This window comes from Oncorhynchus kisutch, linkage group LG8 (genome assembly GCF_002021735.2).
Source record: "Oncorhynchus kisutch isolate 150728-3 linkage group LG8, Okis_V2, whole genome shotgun sequence".
NCBI lineage: Eukaryota > Metazoa > Chordata > Actinopteri > Salmoniformes > Salmonidae > Oncorhynchus > Oncorhynchus kisutch.
In genome coordinates, this window is record NC_034181.2 from 19,170,108 (window position 1) to 19,192,073 (window position 21,966).

Consider the following 21,966-nt stretch of genomic DNA (forward strand, 5'->3'; position numbering starts at 1 on the left):
ACGTTTTGCATTGTTGCCAAAAAGTTCAATTTTGGTTTCATCTGACCAGAGCACCTTCTTCCACATGTTTGGTGTGTCTCCCAGGTGGCTTGTGGCAAACTTTAAATGACACTTTTTATGGATTCTTTAAGAAATGGCTTTCTTGCCACTCTTCCATAAAGGCCAGATTTGTGCAATATACGACTGATTGTTGTCCTATGGACAGAGTCTCCCACCTCAGCTGTAGATCTCTGCAGTTCATCCAGAGTGATCATGGGCCTCTTGCCTGCATCTCTGATCAGTCTTCTCCTTGTATGAGCTGAAAGTTTAGAGGGACGGCCAGGTCTTGGTAGATTTGCAGTGGTCTGATACTCCTTCCATTTCAATATTATCGCTTGCACAGTGCTCCTTGGGATGTTTAAAGCTTGGGAAATCTTTTTGTATCCAAATCCGGCTTTAAACTTCTTCACAACAGTATCTCGGACCTGCCTGGTGTGTTCCTTGTTCTTCATGATGCTCTCTGCGCTTTTAACGGACCTCTGAGACTATCACAGTGCAGGTGCATTTATACAGAGACTTGATTACACACAGGTGGATTGTATTTATAATCATTAGTCATTTAGGTCAACATTGGATCATTCAGAGATCCTCACTGAACTTCTGGAGAGAGTTTGCTGCACTGAAAGTAAAGGGGCTGAATAATTTTGCACGCCCAATTTTTCAGTTTTTGATTTGTTAAAAAAGTTTGAAATATCCAATAAATGTCGTTCCACTTCATGATTGTGTCCCACTTGTTGTTGATTCTTCACAAAAAAATCAGTTTTATATCTTTATGTTTGAAGCCTGAAATGTGGCAAAAGGTCGCAAAGTTCAAGGGGGCGGAATACTTTCGCAAGGCACTGTATATATATATATATATATATATATATATATATATATAATTTTTTGCCTTTGTCCATTTCATATTTTAAAATATTTGCATCCACCCCCCCCACACAGGAAGGAAAAGGGTCATCAATAAACCGACTAAGCCTCATTGTACAGTTTTCCTTTTGTGCTAAAGGATAAGGTAACAAATTACTGGCTGAGTTTTGGGTTAAATCCACAGGGGTTGTCAACAGCAACCACTTACATCTTGTCATAGCTGCTCATTCCTCTGTTATTCATTAAGTAGATCAAGTGGTTTCCATTTACCGGGAGTTCATTATCCAACAAAATCTTATTTTTGCTTTATAGCACAACAGAATTTACTCGGGATATGATGGCTGCCAGTGTGCAGTACTCTTAAGACTCTTTGGCTGATGACCAAAGCAGTGTTAATTAAGGCTAAGCTTAAATTCTTAAGACAAATGATGAGCCTCTTGTGCTGAGAGTAACCCTGTCTACTGAACTCAAAGGCTGCACAGTATATCTTTATATCCACCTTTCACATCTAAAATGTATGCGCCAAGGCTTGTGAATGAAAATCACTATTCAGCAAATACACTTGGACCACAAACTTTACACAAACCAAAGGTTTTATTATTGGGAAGAATCCATGTCTGCTTATCAATAACAACAAGGCTATAAATCCATTGAAGCTGAGTGAAAGAGGAAAGTGAATGAACAAGGGTTGAAGAAGGAGGAGGTAGCAGGTCGGGGGGGGGGGGGGGTTGTCCTGTCCCAGACAGGACAGGACAGGACAGGACAGGACAGGACAACACCATACTCTTCGTGGTAACAGCTCCAGCTAAACACAACGCCATATTGACGTAGATAATTCATAGGGGGAAAAACATCAAACTATGATTTGATGAAGTTATTTCAAACTGTTAAAACTTTGCTAATGCTGTACGTTGAGAGAGTTGGAGTCTTAAATAAATGAAAGTGTTTACTTCAGATGTTTCAGTCTTATGTGCAATGTGCCAACACCTCTCTGTCACTGACATCATTTATTACAGCAGATACCTCCATATCATCTCCAAGGTACAGACCTGTGGCAGCGCCATCCGTTACAAAAGGCCTGAGGGATACAGAGCAAAGGAAGATAGATGCATAACGTAGCCTATACTTCATTTTATTCTTCTTCATTTACCTTTCTCTACATTCATTATCTGGATTGATGTTCAATTCTATAAAAGGTGCTGAAACTGCAGGACTTCCAATCACAGTTTACTGAGTCTGGCAGTCCTTTGCTAATCTTGAAGAGTAGCCCCATTTTCTGCACAGAAATGTCAATACATTACTTTGAATGTGCTGTTGTGTGTGTTACTTTTACAATATACCCAATCCCAGGAGGCCAGCTATCCAACTCAGAAGGCAGGACAGTATGACAGAAACTCATATGCCCCAAAATGGGTCAGGATAGTCTAATGATACTAAACAAAAAAATAAACATGTAAAGTATTGGTCCCATGTTTCATGAGCTGAAATAAAAGATCCAAGAAACGTTCCATTCACACAAAAAGCAAATTTCTCTCAAATTGTTTGCACAAATTTGTTTACATCATTGTTAGTGAGCATTTCTCCTTTGCCAAGATAATCCATCCACCTGACACGTGTGGCATATAAAGAAGCAGATTAAACAGTATGATCATTACACAGTTGCACCTTGTGCTGGGGACAATAAAAGGCCACTCTAAAATGTGCAGTTTTGTCACACAACACAATGCCACAGATGTCTCAAATTTTGAAGGAGCGGCAGGAATGTCTACCAGAGCTGTTGCCAGAGAATTGAATGTTTATTTCTCTACCATAAGCTGCCTCCAGGCCACACAGGCCATACAACCCACAGACCACGTGTAACCACTCCAGTCAGGACCTCTACATCCGGCTTCTTCACCTGTTTGATTGTCTGAGACCAGCCACCAGTACAGCTGATGAAAATGAGGATTATTTCTGTCTGTAATAAAGCCCTTTTGTGGAGAAAAACTCAGTATGATTGGCTGGGCCTGGCTCCCAGTGGGTGGGACTATGCCCTCCCAGGCCCACCCAGGGCTGTGCACCTTCCCAGTCATGTGAAATCCATTGACAAATGTATTTCAATTGACTGATTTCCTTATATGAACTGTAACTCAGTAAAATCATTGAAATTGTTGCATGTTGCTTCTAATAGGAGTCTAATAGGAGGCTCAATGAGTCTCAGAACTATGATGACATATTAATTTAAGTGTATCAGGGAACCAGTAAGATCCTATATCAGCTCTGAATTTCAAACTACATCTTCAGACGAATAAACATGAACAAATAACCAAATGGTCAAGCCCTATAAATAACCAGAAGCGGGACTCAAGCCCTATAGAGGTTTGCCTTAATGTTTATGAGACCTATTGATCCTAGAGAAACTGTGAACATCAACAGTCCAAATAGGGTGTGACTAGGACCCTATGGGGCCTAGTCAAAAGTAGTGCACTACATAGGGAATAGGGTGCCATTTGGGACACCACCCCAGTCTATCTGTGCCAGTCGTCCACAGGGAATGGTGACAGGCAGCCACGCTAAAAGTTCAATTTCCAATGCTTCGTTGAAACATAATGTTTCACTTTAGTTAGTAATGTTTTAGTGATAATAGCTTTTTAGCTTTTGATGTTGATTTTTGTCAAAAACAGATAATAGTGGTATCTCCTGTTCAAGGCCATAGCTACTTACAGTGAGCTCCAAAGGTATTGGGACAGTGACAATTTTGTTGTTGCTTTGGCTCTATACTCCAGCACGTTGTATTTGAAATAATACATGAACTATGTATTGCAACTTTGTGCTAGTTAGGAGTCAAGGAGAGCAGAGGTGTCAAATTAGCGTCTTTAATAGGCATGTCCAAAAACGGTTCAGGTACAATATCAATAAACGCTCAAAACATAGGAACACACAGTCACTCACGGAAGGAGAAAAACAACACTCCTTACTTATCCTATAACACGACACACACGTGCATAAACAACCTCAACGAGCAACATGAAAATAATCCCACACAAACCTAAGCGGGAAACAGGTGTAAATATACACACAGAAATTAAAGCAAATGAAAACCAGGTGTGAATGAACCAAAGACAAAACAAATGGAAAAGGAAACATGGATTGGTGATGGCTAGTAGGCCGGCGACGCCGACCACCGAGCACCACCCGAACAAGGAGAGGAACCACCTTCGGTGCAAGTCGTGACACTATGAGGTTAAAGTGCAGACTATCTGCTATAATTTGAGGGTATTTTTATTCATGTGAACCGTTTAGAAATTACAGAACTTTTTGTACTTAGTCCCCCATTTAAGGGGAACAAAAGTATTGGCACAAATTAAAGTGTATTAAAGTAGTCAAACATTTAGTATTTGGTCCAATACTTCTAGCACGCAATGACTACATCAAGCTTGTGACTCTGCAAACTTGTTGGATGCATTTGCTGTTTGTTTTGGTTGTGTTTCAGATGATTTTGTTTCCAATAAAAATGTATGGTCAATAATGTATTGTTTCATTTTGGAGTCCCTTTTATTGTAAATAAGAATATAATATGTTTCTAAACACTTCTACTTTTATGTGGATGCTACCATGGTTATAGATATGCCTGAATGAATCGTGATTAATGATGAGTGAGAAAGTTACAGGCATACAAATATCATAACCCCAAGACATGCTAACTTCACACCATTACAATGACATGGGAGGTTAGCATTTTGAGGGGGTATGATATTTGTGCGTCCCACGCCAGATTGTCTCTGTGTAGGCACACACACAAAGCACTCGAAGCAAAACAGTTTAAGCACCACCTTAGTCCCAAACCTGATACATCCAAATAACCAGTGACAAAAAAAAATCTAGAATTGAACTAATGCTGCTCAGACCTCACGCATCCCTTCAGTCCTGGCAGATTCTCTCGGTTTACACGCAGAATCTGCCCATGAGATTATCTGACCGTGAGGCCATGAATAATGTACAAAATAAGAAAGGTCTGATCACCAGACAGTCTCCCCATCACCTCGCCACTCGGCTGCTGTGCATTTGATACCTATGTACCCCAGGGCATCATCCCAAATGGCACCCTATTCTCTACATAATAATAACATTTCAGTTGATGCACTACTTTTGACCAGGGCCCATAGGGAATAGGGTGCCATTTGGTACGTAACTCAGGACTCTCTCCTTTAGCACCTCTTCTCCTCTGTTTAACTACATTTCTTATACCTCCAAAGTCCAAATATGTTCAGTCACACTGACCTGCTGCTGTTAGACCATTCATCAACATTGAACTGTCCAAACATCAGAGGTGTTAGGGAGACAGGATGGCCACAGTGGTTTGGAGAGCTTCCAATGACCCTGGCCCTGGCTATGACCTGTAATTCCATGGCCGGGTTAGGCTAGAGGACATGATATATTAGTGCTACAGAAGACATTGATCAGAGTTGTTTATAATTATAAATTGTTAAAGGCCCAGTGCAGTCGAAAATAGCATTTTCACTCATGGGCAGTTTATTAGGTACACCCATCTAGTACCAGGTCGGACCCCCCTTTGCCTCCAGAACAGCCTGAATTATTTGGGGCATGGAAACATTGTTCAATTGGTATCAAGGGACTTAACATGTGGCAGAAAAACATTCCCCACACCATTACACAGGCTGAAAGGATGTAGTTTTGGCCAGCCTGGTAACATCACCAGGTGGTAAATTAGTTATTAGACCAATAAGAAAGAAATTTCCAAACCGCTCTGTCAATAACAGCTAGTTTTCAGTTTTGCCCTCCACACTCAGACAACTCTCTGACAGTCCTATCAACAATTTTACTTGAGAAGTTGCTCTTTACTAGAAGTGATTTTTGTTTATTTTTGACAATTTTTATTATTTTTTAATCACAGTAATGTGATTGTAACTTAATTGTTACCCAGAAATTATTTGAGAAAAACGGCTGCATTGGACCTTTAATATTTGCCAAGGAAATGTATTCCTGCCTGAACAATAAGTTAATAAAATAATTTGGCAAGATGATTGATTTGCATTGTACAGAATGTAATTCTGAATCCGCAGATCATCAATTCCAGTGTAGACTGTGGTACTACTTGTTCAGACTTTGAGTGTGCTGTGGTGTGTCACCTAATAACCAACCCACTCCTCTGACAAGCTCACTCTATAAGATTAAGATATCAGATTAATGTTGAAGTCACTTTGGTGCATAGGAGAGGGACGATGCCTGTCACCATAACATCTTTGCTTCCTGTTATTTGAACAGCGATAAGGATGCTCTTCATGCTCCCAGTGCCCAAGAGGTCAGGGGACCTCCAGTAGAGGGTGGTACATTGGGCCCTTATCTCAGTTAATCCACAACTAAAGTATCATGTAATTGGTCAGATGCTGGATTCAATTATTGTGCCCATACATGAGAAGAGATAAAGAGATGATAGAACTAGTAGTGGAACCAGAATGAGGAGCTCCATCCTATCTCTTTGAAAGTTACGGGCCGAATGGGCCGAAATTTGGAAAGGGAGGGGACATTTGACACCTGTGAAATCATGATTTGTCCAAATAACCAGTGACGAGAAACCCAAACACCGGAACTACTGCTGCTCGTTATCCCACTGTAAGTCGTTCTGGATAAGAGCATCTGCTAAATGACTCAAGAGTAAATCACACGCATCCCATTCCTTCCCGACAGATTCTACAATACCAGTTATATTTACGTAGATCTGTCCATGAGAGATGAATTGGGCCCTGACGACAAAAAACTGGCACGGTTTGAACCAGGGGTGGTGGTGTCTCCATTTTGGATACTCCCTGAGACTGTACAGCATGTGTACACTGTTTCCACTAAACAGTGATACCAGTGCAGTCTGTGTTGATGATAGTTAATGTTGGGTGACAACAAGGCTAAAATCTACTTCTGGGCAAGTGCTTCCCCAAGCACCCCTCAGCAAGTGGTGTCCCAGAGTCTGGACCCCTTATGTCCCTCATGTCCTAACAGGGGCATAATGTAGACATTTTGCAGGGAGAGGATGTCGCTGGGCAGTGACCCAATAGAACTCTGCGGTTTATCCAGTGACAGGTTTCAGCTTGTGGCCAAGCCTACAAATAACAGCCAGGCGTCTTGTTTGCTCTCATTCTCTGTGGCCTGTTTCAGATTACTCACTGAGCCTTTGAAGTTTGCTGATGGACAGGCAGGGTTTTCCCCTTGCTCTCCTGCCAGAAAAAGATTGGGTCATCATCAGTTCCGGCGCTGCTACATATCTAGTGTAACCCCAGAATTAGACGCATGTCTAGCTCAGGATTTTATCATAGGTCACATGTTGTTGTATCTCCTGAATTCACAGCAAGTCCCTGGGTATCAGAAGGGTCAAACATCAGTTGGTTTGTCATAGTGATCCCTTAGTTTTGTTCACTGGATCACTGTGTCAGCTCTACAGCACTGTGCTGTATACAGTGTCTGCCTTACTTGCATTTTAAAGATGAAAGAAATCTATAGTGTAGTAGCATAAGTAGTAGCATAAACCTTGTATCAATTCACACAAAATTGCAGAAAGGAAATTGACATAGCCAGCCTTGGTGAAAGCAAACTAATGACACTGGAGGTTTAACGTGTGTCTGAGACTTTGTGTCACGAACCTGCCGCTCTCACTCACTGAAGGCTTTCACTGGTACGTTCCTAGCCTGCCATGGACCATTGAGCAATAAAAAGGTCTGTAACTAAATCCAGAGACTAATCCAGCCTGGACAATCGCTGGCAGACCTTCTAGCTGTGCAGAGCAGAGGCCCTGGCTGCAGACTGTCCCCATGCAGCATAGTTCTCATGTCACAAGGCTGTCACAGTGTGGGTCCAGGAAACCATGGGGCACAGGAATGGTGTGGGAAGATTGAAGCACAAGGGAATGTGTTTTAATAGGAATGCCAGCATATAGGATGGTCACTGGTATTTTCTTGATTGTGCAGCAGTTAAATGTGGTCTTGGTCTATAAAATGAAAAATGTCTATTGAAACACTTTAAAAAAGTGACAGCAGAGGACAAGGTAGACAGAGTTATTGACTTTGAAATAAGAGTTGTCTGGCAGTCAGACATATTTGTTAAAATGATCACTGTCTGAACATTTGATTTGAGAAATAGGCTACTTGATGATGAGACTGGTTTTGAATTGTAGCCAAGCATTTTGATTGCCAATTGTGTAAAATTAATTCTTAAAAATTAGCCTATAGTGGATAATAGTTGTCAAGTATGCCCTAAACTGTCATAATGAAATATCTTTATGATTCTAATCATTCAAAACGAAAGTCATGCTTATAGTTAATGAATTAGCCTAAATACCTAAACACGTTAATAATCAGATATTCTCCAGCATTTTAGCTGATAATCTGGATAACCACACTGATTTAGGATACATTTGTATTTATTGATTGTGATGTGAAACATACTGTATGCTACTGTCTACTATGTTTGCATACCACATTTACCTATTATTATAATAATGTTTATTTATTTAGCAGACGCACCTAACCAGAGTGATTACAGGAGAAATTCGTGTTAGGTGCCTTGCTCAACTCAAGGGCACATCGACAGATGTTTCCCCTAGTCGGCTCGTGGAATCAATCCAGCGACATATCGGTTATTTGGCCCAACGCTCTTAACCACCTAGCTTCCTGCCGCCCCAATCACTGATTTTCTTAGATGTAGCCTATGTTGTTTTTCATCTCAGCAAGGCAATGTGGATCAGACCATAAGCCTACTCAGTCAAATGATTGTTGAGATGTGGATTTCAGCACCACACACACGTGGACAGCTCCTTGCTGCAATTATACGCACTAAATCCTTGATTGCTCACTAACACTCCGTCCGACTATATGGCTCTTGAAAGTTGTCTTTTGATCACCTGTGAGGTGGCAGAGACAGGATCGCCTGTCGACCCAACACCCCAGGTTACAATATTGCTTACTGAACTCGCCACCTGACCCGTAAAAACACACCCATAATGGAATATACGACTGGTCCAAGGTGTCAAAGAGCCAATCAACTCTTGCTCGGACGGTGCAACATATTAGCATAGTTCGGAAGGAAGACCATGAGCCAGGCGCACGCGGGTCTTTGATGGGATATTGCCTCTATCACAGTTTTTTTCTGGAACTCGTGAATAAGAATAGAAGAGAATTGATTGCAATGAAAGATTATGGAATGCAATCAACCGGTAACATTTCTCTGGATTTAATTTCTACACAAACGTGACAAATAAAATTGGCTGCACTGAAATTCGAAATAGTTGGCTATAGAGCTAGACCCATGCTACTTTTTTGTTCTGATAATAGTCACTTTTAAATTTCATTACGATGAAATGGCAACGAAATACCAGCTTGAAATAAACTTGAGAACATTTTCACAGACTAGATATAGCCTCGCCCAAATATCAAACGTGTGTATTTAAGAAACGAAGGGAGACATCGGTTGTCCTATACCTTGAAACAACTTGAAATAAAGAGGCTGAATTATTTTTGAATGAGAGATCCAGTTGTATGGCATTCCAACCGTTTTTACCAAACACTGCTTCGGATATCACCATCGACACAATGCTGGCCCGACAACCTCCGTTTTTCCCTGTCATTGCACTAACTTCCCACAGGTCTCTTCCCTTGCCTGTTGCGCAAAGGCACCCCACGCTGGATCTAGGCAATGCCGAAACGATCCTCCGCTTATCCTCGCTGGAACACCATGCTGCCACCCAGTCTGCCAAACTCAGGCCTCCTAAAACGGGGGGGACAGAGGATGCCACCGAGGATGATCCAAAGGTTAACTTGGAGGCGAGGGAACTTTGGACACAATTCCACAAATTCGGCACTGAAATGGTCATAACAAAATCAGGAAGGTAAATGTTATGACATATCATCAATAACCATGTAGACAATAACGTTGATCGTTTTTAATTTAGAGGACTGTAGGATGATTTGAAATCGATGTGTGTTCCCTTTACTCCAGGCGCATGTTTCCAGCGTTCAAAGCCAGATGTACTGGCTTGAACAAAATGGCAAAATATATTTTGCTGATGGATATTGTGGCGGCCGACGAGTGCAGGTACAAGTTTCACAACTCAGATTGGATGGTAGCAGGAAAGGCAGATCCTGAAATGCCAAAGAGGATGTACATACACCCAGACAGTCCCGCTTCTGGCGAGCAATGGATGTCAAAAGTGGTCAATTTTCACAAACTAAAATTGACAAACAACATCTTGGACAAGCATGGGTTTGTACGTTCCAAATACGCGTTATGTGTTAATAATGTAGTATTTGCATGTGTAGTTTGACTCATTTAATGTATTGTTACATTAGCTACAATATAACTGAAATATACTATTTTGTATTGAACTGCGTAAAGTTCCAGTTGATGACTAGGCCTAATGTATTCTTTAAAATGTATTTTGTCTCCAATTGCAGACGATTCTTAACTCAATGCACAAATACCAGGTTAGGTTTCACGTTGTGAGGGCCAACGATATTCTACAACTGCCATATAGCACGTTCATGACCTATGTCTTTTCTGAGACAGAATTCATCGCTGTAACTGCATATCAAAACGATAAGGTAGGCCCTTCGTCATTTTATAAAGCAACTTTCAGAATATCATTATATTTTTCGTATTGGTAGACCTCTGGAAAATGGGAATTAAACGCATGACATAAATTACCCATAAAGAGTTTGTAAAGAGTTTATGTTGTGGCCTAAATTAATTACTGACTTATTGCTAAATAGCCTACTCTATTGCAGATTAGTTACCCAAGGCTCAATATCTGGCAAGCAATGAAATGTAGATTTTATGTTGTCAAATGTATCGTTCTAAATGTGCAATATTTTAACAAGGTTAACTAACTGCTTATAAAACCTTTACGAACTTCTTGTGGAAAAAATATTTTGTTTGAAACTATTCCTGAGCTATCCCTGTAATTAGCCTAAGAGACTCTGATTATTAGTATTAAAATGTGATAAATTACTGGTCTAATGTTTATAAACATTACAGTCATTACAGTGTTTTCTATATTTTCAGATTACACAACTGAAAATTGATAACAATCCTTTCGCCAAAGGATTCCGTGACACTGGCAATGGGAGAAGAGAAAAAAGGTGAGACAAAAAAAACGACAAACGTAAATTAATATAATAAATCATTTTAGAAACTCTTAATTGTCAAAACTGAAATATGTTATTTTTTGAGTAGGAAACAACTGAGGATTAATTCACAAAAATCCAATGAGACGCGAATGCAAGAAGACAATGAAATCTCCTGTGACTCTTTGGATGAGGCTCCACTGAAAAGCGCAGGAAACTCAAAATCATCCGGTTTGTATGATAACGAAATGATAACGAAATGAATAGCTAAAAATGTTGCTTTAATTCTTACTATAAGAATTGTTTAGCCTCAACTTGTTCTCAGTTTACAAACAACAGTGGCTTTTTATAATCATGTTAGATGTCTGTGAAAGTGCAGGCGAAAGCAGTCAAGAAAGCAAGGATGGGCATTACGTTGGACAAGACTTGCGAAAAATCTCAACTGCCACAGAGAAACTGAAACCTGGTCCAAATATTATCACAGGGCACTGCAAAACGGACAGGGCTTTAGTGGACTCATTCGGCTCCGAAACAGACACAGATCATCCAAAACAGGACCATATAAATGCCATAACTGGCGGTAGGACACGTTGCTTTAGAGCAGAGGAGCCGAATGCAACGGAGTCATTCCAGCCTCTAACGGTGGAAACGGACCAAAGAGCTCACATCACAGGCCTAGAATGCAGTAATTTTCTTCCCTGCTATTCTTATCCACCGGATTTAACAAGATATATCATCAACCCCTTGGGTGTCGCACACCGTCTCCTACACCCCGCTGCCCAAGTCAACATGCAGGGGAGAACTTTCTCCAGTGTAGCAGCCATGGGTCACAGGCTTGCAGCTGTGTCATCTGGCGGAGTGTGCGCCATGGGCACGGCTGGTATCCTGGCATCTTCTTTACAAAGAGTGTCAGGAACGTCAGGATTACCCGTGAACTTTCAGCAGCATGCTATGGCATCACAGGTATGCCAGTCATTTATTAATTTAGTAACGATACTCAATAGGCTGCCTTGATATGTGTGCCCATGACGCACGTAAATTAAGTAGGCTAATTTAAGTCTTTATTATGAAAATAACAGTAAACTTTGCTAGCTCTAACCGCTCTTTCTTTATTTCCCATGCAGGGCCTCACCGTTTCTCCAATTGGTGGTATTTTTCCCTACCCCTACTCCTATTTGGCAGCAGCGGCTCCTCAGTCCACCACAGCATCGACCCCAGTGCGCCCTCGAACCCGGTTCAGACCCTACTCCATTCCCAATAGCGTACCAGACAACTGTTCGACACCACTGAAATCTATTCATTTTATGACTGATAGAGACGTGAATTGTTACATTTTTGGAAATAGTCCGATTGCTGCCAGATTGGACTGTAGGCCTACATCAGAGGTCAACATCAATTCCTTGCCACTTGGTTATTGTGCGCCACCGGCAAAAAGCGTATCCAGCAAGGGTGGCATGGATCAGCTTCAATGTATGTAACAGCTGGTCAGCGGCATAGACTCCTAGACAGAGATTTATCTTCCTAGGAAATACATCTAACAAACTGATCAAAATTATGAGATTTTTCTTTATTGCATATGAATGAAGATTGAAGTGTTTGATATCAAACCAAAAGGCATTTAAAACAGTATGATAATGCAGAATGTATAACATTGTTTACGTCTCTGGAATATGGTTGCGCTTGTGTGTTGTTACTGTAATGTGTTTGTTGGTGGCACTGAAGTTTATCTGCTATAAATCTCCAATGTTTTCACTCAGCCAATTACTTCTATAGAAACAGTTTTGAACCTCTATATTTTCCAACCAAAGAACGAGTGTAGATTCAAATGTAAATATGATTTATTTCGGTTTAGAAGTCTTTGAGAAATTGGAGAAATTCGTTTTCTATTCATTCACATTTTTATGGAGGAATGTTTTTGCTGACTTGTTAAACATTGAAAAGCCAATGGTGTGTCAATTACCAATATAATTTGCAGTTTCAATATTTTATGAAGACAATATTGTCAAAATAGATCCAAAACAATTGATCCAAAACAATTGTCACAATATTTCTGGGGAGAATCTTGTATACCTATAAATTATTACAACCAATTATTGGTTTAACAGACATAGGCCTATAGCTCTTTGCATGATTGTTCATTTGAATAACTGCACTTAAATGTGTTTTATGAACTCCACAAAATAATGTTCAACGAAATAAAAGTATTCTGTTTAATGGTCTATTTATGTTTTGATAATTGAGGAAGTTTTTGAATGGATGTTCATATCTATGCACTTTATGTTTTAAAAGTTTCATATTATTTCAAACGAAAAAAGTTAGACATTAATTGGCTACATCCGTACTTTGTACGATTTGAACACTTCAAAATGATACCTACTTTGCTAAATTATTTAATTTGTTTATCCCAATGTTGGCTACTTTCATTTGAATACCTATAAAACATATTGTTCCAAAGATATGTATTTTTAAGTTATTGTTCTTCATTAGATGATAAATGATATTGTTGGATATATCGTTCCGTTATCTCTTTAAACAAATGGTCATATATAGTGCCAAATAAGGGTCATTTAGCCTGTAACCATAGCGGAACCCTTTTGCTGCTATATGGGACCTAAAGATCTATATACTACCAACAAAAGGTTACAACCCGTTTTGGGACTATGACACTTTTTAATGGGTCTTTATAGAACATTTATGGAAAATGGCTTCATAAATAACCTTTCTCAATCTCAAAAGGTTTAAAGAACCATACAGGATTTTTTAAAATTCTGGTTTAATAGCTACATTGTATTGTTAATATCCCCCCCTGGGTGCCAGTGGTGTAAAGTACTTAAGTAAGAATACTTGAAAGTACTACTTATGTCGTTTTTTAGAGTATCTGTATTTTACTTTACTATTTATATTTTTGACAACGTTTACTTTTACTTCACTACATTCTTAAAGAAAATATTGTATTTTTACTCCATACATTTTCCCTGACAATCTAAAGTACTCCTTGCAGTTTGAACGCTGAGCAGAACAGGATAATTAGAAAATTCACGCACTTATCAAGAGAACACGTGGTCATCCCTACAGCCTATGGTCTGGCGGACTCACTAAACACAAATGCATATTTTGTAAATAATGTCTGAGTTTCGGGGTGTGCTCCTGGCTATGCGTACATTTTAAAATAAGAACATGGTGCCGCTTAATATAAGGAATTTGAAATGATTTATACTTTTACTTTTGATACTTAAGTATATTTGAGCAATTAAATGTATTGTTGATACTTAAGTATATTTAAAACCAAATACTTTTAGACTTTTACTCAAATAGTATTTTACTATGTGACTTTTACATGAGTAACTTGTTATTAACGAATCTATACTTTTACTCTATGACAATTGGGTACCTTTTCCACCACTGCTGGGTGCACGTTTTGGTTTTTACCCTAGCACTATAAACAGCTGATTTAAATGTGGGCAGGATCGAGTTTGGGAAACTCTGCTATAAAAAACCCTTTCCTAAAGATCTATATACTACCAACAAAAGGTTACAACCCTTTTTGGGACTATGACACTTTTTTTATGGTTCTTTATAGAACCTGGAGAATGGCTCTCTAAATAACTTTTAATTAAAGAGCAGCAGTAAAATAACAATAGAAAGGCTATATACAGGGGGTACCGATACAGAGTCAATGTGGAGACTATATACAGGGGGTACCGATACAGAGTCAATGTGGAGACTATATACAGGGGGTACCGATACAGAGTCAATGTGGAGACTATATACAGGGGGTACCGATACAGAGTCAATGTGGAGACTATATACAGGGGGTACCGATACAGAGTCAATGTGGAGACTATATACAGGGGGTACCGATACAGAGTCAATGTCGGAGACCCGATACAGGGGGTACCGATACAGAGTCAATGTGCGGGGGCACCGGAGAGTCGAGGTAATTGAGGTAATATGTACATGTAGGCAAAGTTATTAAAGTGACTATGCATAGATAATAACAGAGAGTAGCAGCAGCATAGCAGGGGGGAGCGGGCAATGTGAATAGTCTGGGTAGCCATTTGATTAGGTGTTCAGGAGTCTTGGGGGTAGAAGCTGTTTAGAAGCCTCTTGGACCTAGACTTGGCGCTCCAGTACCGTTTGCCATGCAGTAGCAGAGAGAACAGTCTATGACTAGGGTGGCTGGAGTCTTTGACAATTTTAAGGGCCTTCCTCTGACCGTCTGGTATGGAGGTCCTGGATGGCAGGAAGCTTGGCCCCGGTGATGCACTGGGCCGTACAAACTATCCTCTGTAGTGCCTTGTGGTTGGAGCTCGAGCAGTTGCCATACCAGGCAGTGATGCAACCAGTCAGGATGCTCTCGATGGTGCAGCTGTAGAACCTTTTGAGGATCTGAGGACCCATGCCAAATCTTTTCAGTCTCCTGAGGGGGAATAGGTTTTATCTTGCCCTCTTCACGACTGTCTTGGTGTGCTTGGACCATGTTAGTTTGTTGGTGATGTGGACGCCAAGGAACTTGAAGCTCTCAACCTGCTCCACTAGAGCCCCGTCAATGAGAATGGGGGCTTGCTCGGTCCTCCTTTTCCTGTCGTCCACAATCATCTCCTTTGTCTTGATCACGTTGAGGGAGAGGTTGTTGTCCTTGTATCACACGGTCAGGTTTCTAACCTCCTCCCTATAGGCTGTCTCATTGTTGTCAGTGATCAGGCCTACCACTGTTGTGTCATTGGCAAACTGAATGATGGTGTTGGAGTCGTGCCTGGCCGTGCAGTCATGAGTGAACAGGGAGCAGAGGGGGGGGGGGGGGGGACTGAAAACGCACCCCTGAGGGGCCCCCGTGTTGAGGATCAGCGTGGTGGATGTGTTGTTACCTACCCTTACCACCTGGGGGCAGCCCGTCAGGATGTCCAGGATCCAGTTGCAGAGGGAGGTGTTTAGCCCCAGGGTCCTTAGCTTAGTGATGAGCTTTGAGGGCACTATGGTGTTGAACGCTGAGCTGTGGTCAATGAATAGCATTCTCACATAGGTGTTCCTTTTGTCCGGGTGTGAAAGGGCAGTGTGGAGTGCAATCGAGATTGCATGATCTGTGGATCTGTTGGGTCGGTATGCAAATTGGAGTGGGTCTAGAGATTCTGGGATAATGGTGTTGATGGAGCTATGACCAGCCTTTCAAAGCATTTCATGGCTTCAGACGTGAGTGATACGGGTCAGTAGTCATTTAGGCAGGTTACCTTAGTGTTCTTGGGCACAGGGACTATGGTGGGCTGCTTGAAACATGTTGGTATTACAGACTCAGACAGGGAGAGGTTTAAAATGTCAGTGAAGACACTTGCCAGTTGGTCAGCGCATACTTGGAGTACACGTCCTGGTAATCCGTCTGGCCCTGCGGCCTTGTGAATGTTGACCTGTTTAAAGGTCATCGGCTGCAAGAGCGGGTGATCACACAGTAATAGCTACATTGTATTGTTAAAATCCCATAGGTTTCATTATTATGTTTATTAATAAGTTGAATCAGATGGCTATCTCTGGAACAGCTGGGGATCCGTGAGGAGAGAATTGAGAACTACTGATTTAGTCAACCATCCTCAACAAGGCCATACATAAGTCTTTCACAAAACACCATCACTGGCCATAATCATATGTAACATGAAAAAGCATAACACAACAGATTAGAGAAACAGGAATGCCACTCACTGATGGCTGCACAAAAAGAGCTGTGCACAAACCACACTCCAAAATATTATAATGAGCCACTGCTCCTACATTTGAATTATCACTAAGTTAGGAAATAACCCTTTTTTGAACTGTGAATAACCATTAAAGGGCTCAAAGGGACAGTATGGTTCCACATAGAACCACCACCCTTCCCAAAGAACCCTTGAGGAACCCACATGTTTTAGTGTGTAGAGGTTGTTCTGATATAGGCATATACACATATAGATATATTTGATTTCTAAAATGTTTATTTGTCTAATTTGGAACGTCTTACTACAGGAAATATTTTAAAGGTACAAAGGTAGGCTTCTTGCATTTTGGAGCGCACACGCTCATGCATGTCTCACTCCACCACAATAGATGGCGGCATTGGCATTGAGTTGCGTTAGAGTTCACTGCCGTAAAAAAAGTAGAAAAATTATAAGATTCGGGTCACATCCTGTTTCACCCCAGCTGGAGGAAATAACAAAACAACGAGACTTTTCATTGTTCTCATCTTTGAAATACGCTACTCATATATCGGTATGATGTGAAACACTAATAAATTGAATCTGTATTAGCCAACCTATTCGACAGGAAACTGTTAGATTGCGATCAGATATTATATTCGTTCTGTTAGCTTGTTAGCTAGCCAGCAAGCTAGTCATTGCTTTCTAACGGACGATTTTTCCAATCTAATGTAGCCAACAATCTAGCACGCTAGCTAGCTATAACATAGCCGCAGTTCAACCAAAGTTGAGAAGATGGCTAGGATTTCACTTAATTACATACTGATGTGCGGGCAAGTTCTCTTGCTACTGTCAGTGTTGCTTTTGCAATGTTTGGAAGGAATATACTCCCAGAATTCATCAGACTCACCCGGACAGAGGGCAACAACAGCTGCATTCAGTGCCAGTGAGCAGCCACAAGATAACGTGACTACGTATCACATCATACCAGTTGAACGCGTGAATTATACTGAACTGTATGAATACAGACCTCCGTCACCAGTTGTCCTCTGCAGCTATCTGTAAGTATTTGATTTGTGTTTCAATAACAACAGTGCAACATCAATTTGCTTTCAGAGACTGCCCTCTCAAAATTGATGTGTGTCACCCCCTTGCTTTTATTTTTCGGAGGGGCTCAGGGCCCTGTCCATCCTGCCTGTTTTCTAAACGCCCATATACAGTTCTTCACGTGCTACACAAAATACACTGAATAAATACGTAATTTCAACTTTTTCTGTGCATGTGAAGACCAGAGGAGTTCATCCACTGTCAAGATCCAGTGGACCATGCACAGAACTCCACTGCCATTCTGGAAATGGGACACGGTTGTTGGAAGGTATGTCAAACCATAGTGGATAGGCCCCCCACCCTGCTCTGTGGCCTTACATTATCATAATTTGATAGATTACGGGCGTAGTTGAACATTCATGTCAGATTCTTGCTATTTCATGTGTAGACTTTTTATTGTGTCATCTCATCTGTCGTTTTACTAAATCACCACCTTTATTTAGTTTGGGGGGCAGGTACACAAAGATGTGAATCACACACCAGTCATCTGCACGGCACTGGATGACATTGAATGTGCTGGACCCAGGGAGTTCCTGAGAGGGAATGAGCCCTGCATCAAGTAAGGGAGAATCTAGCTACTGTACTTGACTCTGCAGTTTCTGACAAGCTCATGCATCATTGATTGTTGTTATATGATGATAATAGTCATTCCCGGTTTACGGTACAGATAGACACCATGCCTGACTTCACTAGCATTCAACAGGTTTGAAATACCTGCTTGGAGGTCAATACTATATATATATACTTACCTGTCCTTGGACTTGGAAATTTAAATGGTTTTGGAAGCTAACATGGATTTACCACTAGAGAGCAGTATTTACAAACCAATAGGACACATTCCTTTACATCATGTTACGTTACTTTTAATGGCCCATGGCTGGATGGGATACCGCTTATGTGAAATTGACAGTTGTTTTTTGGGGGGCATTTTAGCTAACCCTAACCCCTTTCCTAACCTTATTAAATTATCATAACCCACTATATTAATTATCCTTACCTGCTGCGTACTTTTTCCTAACCTGATACGTAAAGTCAATTTTGGTCAATTCTGACATAAGCTGTATCCCATCTAATCAGAATTATTTTAATTGGCTCCCCTGGTCTTTTCTTCCAGTTATTGACACCTCTCCTCTCTGCCTTGTTGTAATTTCAGGTACACTGGCCACTATTTCATCACCACCCTGCTGTACTCGTTCTTCCTGGGTTGCTTTGGAGTGGATAGGTTCTGCCTGGGGCATACAGGCACAGCCGTGGGCAAGCTACTGACCCTAGGAGGCCTTGGCATCTGGTGGTTCGTGGACCTCATCCTCCTCATCACCGGAGGCCTCATGCCCAGTGACAACAGCAACTGGTGTACCTTCTACTGAGACCAGAGAGCATGGGTTGAAGACCTTTCAAAGGCATACTTCGAGATTTTGGCAATGAGGCCCTTTATCCACTTCCTCAGAGTCAGATGAACTCGAGGATACCATTTTTATGTCTCTGTGTCCAGTATGGAGGAAGTCAGAGGTAGTTCTTCGAGCCAGTGCTAACTAGCATTAGCGCAATGACTGGAAGTCTATGGTTATCTACTAGCATGTTAGCATTGGCTCGCGAAACTACCTCTGACTTCCTCCATACTGGACACAGACATAAAAATGGTATCCACAAGTATATCTGACTCTGCGGAAGTAGATAAAGGGCCTTATTGCAAAATCACAAAGTATCCCTTTAAGGTGGGTTTGCGTTGCGGAGATGCGGGACAACTAAGTATCATCGCTTATATGTGAATTACAGGTCAGAGCAGTCTGACCACGTGTCAGAGGCCTTTATCTCCGATTCTCCTAGAGAATCATGTCACCTGACGGGGTATCACTTCATGCTTGCGCACGCCATAGATGGCAATTATTCGCTTGTCTGCTGTTTCCGCAATTTAAATCCAGCTTTAGTCTTTCATCAGTCTTTCGTCTCTCATCGTGGGATAACTAGAGGAGTAGTTGTGAAAGATGTGTGATGTGGACCAGGGGTGTGGTTGGCATGTGGCTGGTGTACATTTTATTTGGTTGTACAGGTTAGAGCACTGAGCTGTTGAAGCAAAGGAAATGGGTTGTTGCTATGTTATCTATATGAAAGCTTAAATCTAGGCTATAAGTTTCATTATGCGATTTATACGTGCACAAACTGCACAACATCTGAGGCATTACCATGTCTGACCATCTGATGAGGAGTCTACAAATATTTGTGTTCTATCCAATCACTGAAGCTTTGTAATGGCGTATAAGTCAACCATTTGAGCTATTCAGTATTTGTCACATACGTTTTCATACTGTGGTCTTTTCCAAGTCTCATCAAACCATTGTTGTGTTATAGGTTTGAATTTCACTCTTGATTCCTAATAATTTACCCCACTTAACTAAAGCCCAAATTTCACATTTGACATTATATGTACATAGTACCTGTATACATATTGTTATTTTGGCCTCAACTTTTAGCTTTTGTACCCGTACTGGTTGTTATAGAGATTACTCCAAATTGAGTTCTGATTTAGTGTTCCAAATGAAAACAATTAGATTAAAATGCATTTAGACGGAGTAATGCTGTATGTACCCTCAATTCTGGGATAGTTTTTTATTATTTTGTTATGCATTGAAATGTTTAACTCTATTTCCCCTATGTCCTTTCAATATAGGAAAAATGTGAAATGACAGTCTTCTGTAAATATGGTCAAATCTACCGGTGAATTTTATGGTATGTGTCTTGTAAAATGACAGGTTGAGAAAAACAGAAGGAATGCAAACTGTGTGTGTGCTATCAAGTATTTGTGGTTCAATCAAATGTTTCTCAAGGTTGGTTAAATGTATTTCTACTTGAATCTGATTTGTTGCATCTGACATGCTAAGTGGAAAGATGGAAGCGTGCACAGAAAAAAAAGAACCATGTTTTTCCAGATTGATTGTGTTTTTTTCTGTACACTTGATAAGAGTGCTACCATTAAAAATTCCAGTACACAGAAAATAAAAAAGGTTTCAAAGCAAAACACTATAAAGATTTTAGTGTAAGTGCCCACAAATGTCATTCACCACTTCGAGGTAAGGATGTTATTGTACATGAATAAAAACACAATTGGTACTTGCCTCTAACTGCCTATACAAACTGTAGAGCTGAATATATTCTCTAAACACATTGAATTCAATAGTTTTGGTAGAAAAATAGGGGCAGCACAGTTTAATTTGTATTTTTTTAAAAAACTTAATTTAGCAGACGCTTGTATCCAGAGTGACTTACAGTAGTGATTGCATACATGTTAGTACTTGCTCTACCAACTGAGCCACAACTATGGACTCCCATTACAATGTTGCATATTGTAACTATATTTTTAGGGCAGTACATCATTGCTAACATACAGTGCATTTGGAATGTATTCCGAACCCCGGACTTTCTCCACATTGTTACGTTACAGCCTTCTAAAATTGATGAAATAGTCCCCCTGGATCCAAGGTGTCCCCCTGGATAAATAAGTATCCAGACCCTTTATTCAGTACTTTGTTGAAGCACCTTTGGCAGCGATTACAGCCTCAAGTCTTCTTGGGTATGACGCTACAAGCTTGGCACACCTGTAATTGGGGAGTTTCTCCCATTCTTCTCTGCAGATCCTCTCAAGCTGTCAGGATGGATGGGGAGCGTCGCTGCACAGCTATTTTCAAGTCTCTCCAGAGATGTTCGATCTGGTTCTAGTACGGGCTCTGGCTGGGCCACTCAAGGACATTCAGAGACTTGTCCCAAAGCCAGTCCTGCGTTGTCTTGGCTGTGTGCTTAGGATCGTTGTCCTGTTGGAAGGTGAACCTTCGCTCCAGTCTGAGGTCCTGAGCACTCTGGAGCAGGTTTTCATCAAGGATCTCTGTACTTTGCTCCGTTCATCTTTCCCTCGATCCTGAATATCCTCAGCGTGATGCTGTCACCAGCATGCTTCACCATAGGGATGGTGTCAGGTTTCCACCAGACGTGACGCTTGGCATTCAGGCAAAAGAGTTCAATCTTGGTTTCATCAGATTATAGAATCTTGTTTCTCATGGCCTGAGAGTCTTTAGGTGCCTTTTGACAAACTCCAAGTGGGCTGTTGTGCCTTTTACTGAGGAGTGGCTTCCGTCTGGCCACTCTACCATAAAGGCCTGATTGGTGGAGTGCTGCAGAGATGGTTGTCTTGCTGGAAG

The 21,966-nt window shown here is 41.0% G+C and overlaps 2 protein-coding genes across 2 annotated transcripts; both read left to right on the plus strand.

Moving 5' to 3' along the window:
- The first annotated feature begins 9,479 nt into the window (after positions 1-9,479).
- LOC109894933 (T-box transcription factor TBX3-like) lies at positions 9,480-16,576 on the plus strand. Its single transcript, XM_020488592.1, has 8 exons — positions 9,480-9,775; positions 9,886-10,153; positions 10,341-10,487; positions 10,948-11,024; positions 11,119-11,240; positions 11,794-11,972; positions 12,134-12,271; positions 16,541-16,576. Exons 1-8 carry the CDS (start codon positions 9,480-9,482, stop codon positions 16,574-16,576), a joined length of 1,263 nt encoding a protein of 420 aa, XP_020344181.1.
- A 568-nt stretch (positions 16,577-17,144) lies between these two features.
- Positions 17,145-20,904, plus strand: tm2d2 (TM2 domain containing 2). The gene is made up of 4 exons (XM_020488804.2): positions 17,145-17,730; positions 17,957-18,044; positions 18,220-18,335; positions 18,930-20,904. Exons 1-4 carry the CDS (start codon positions 17,465-17,467, stop codon positions 19,141-19,143), a joined length of 684 nt encoding a protein of 227 aa, XP_020344393.1. The 5' UTR covers positions 17,145-17,464; the 3' UTR covers positions 19,144-20,904.
- The last annotated feature ends 1,062 nt before the right edge of the window (positions 20,905-21,966 follow it).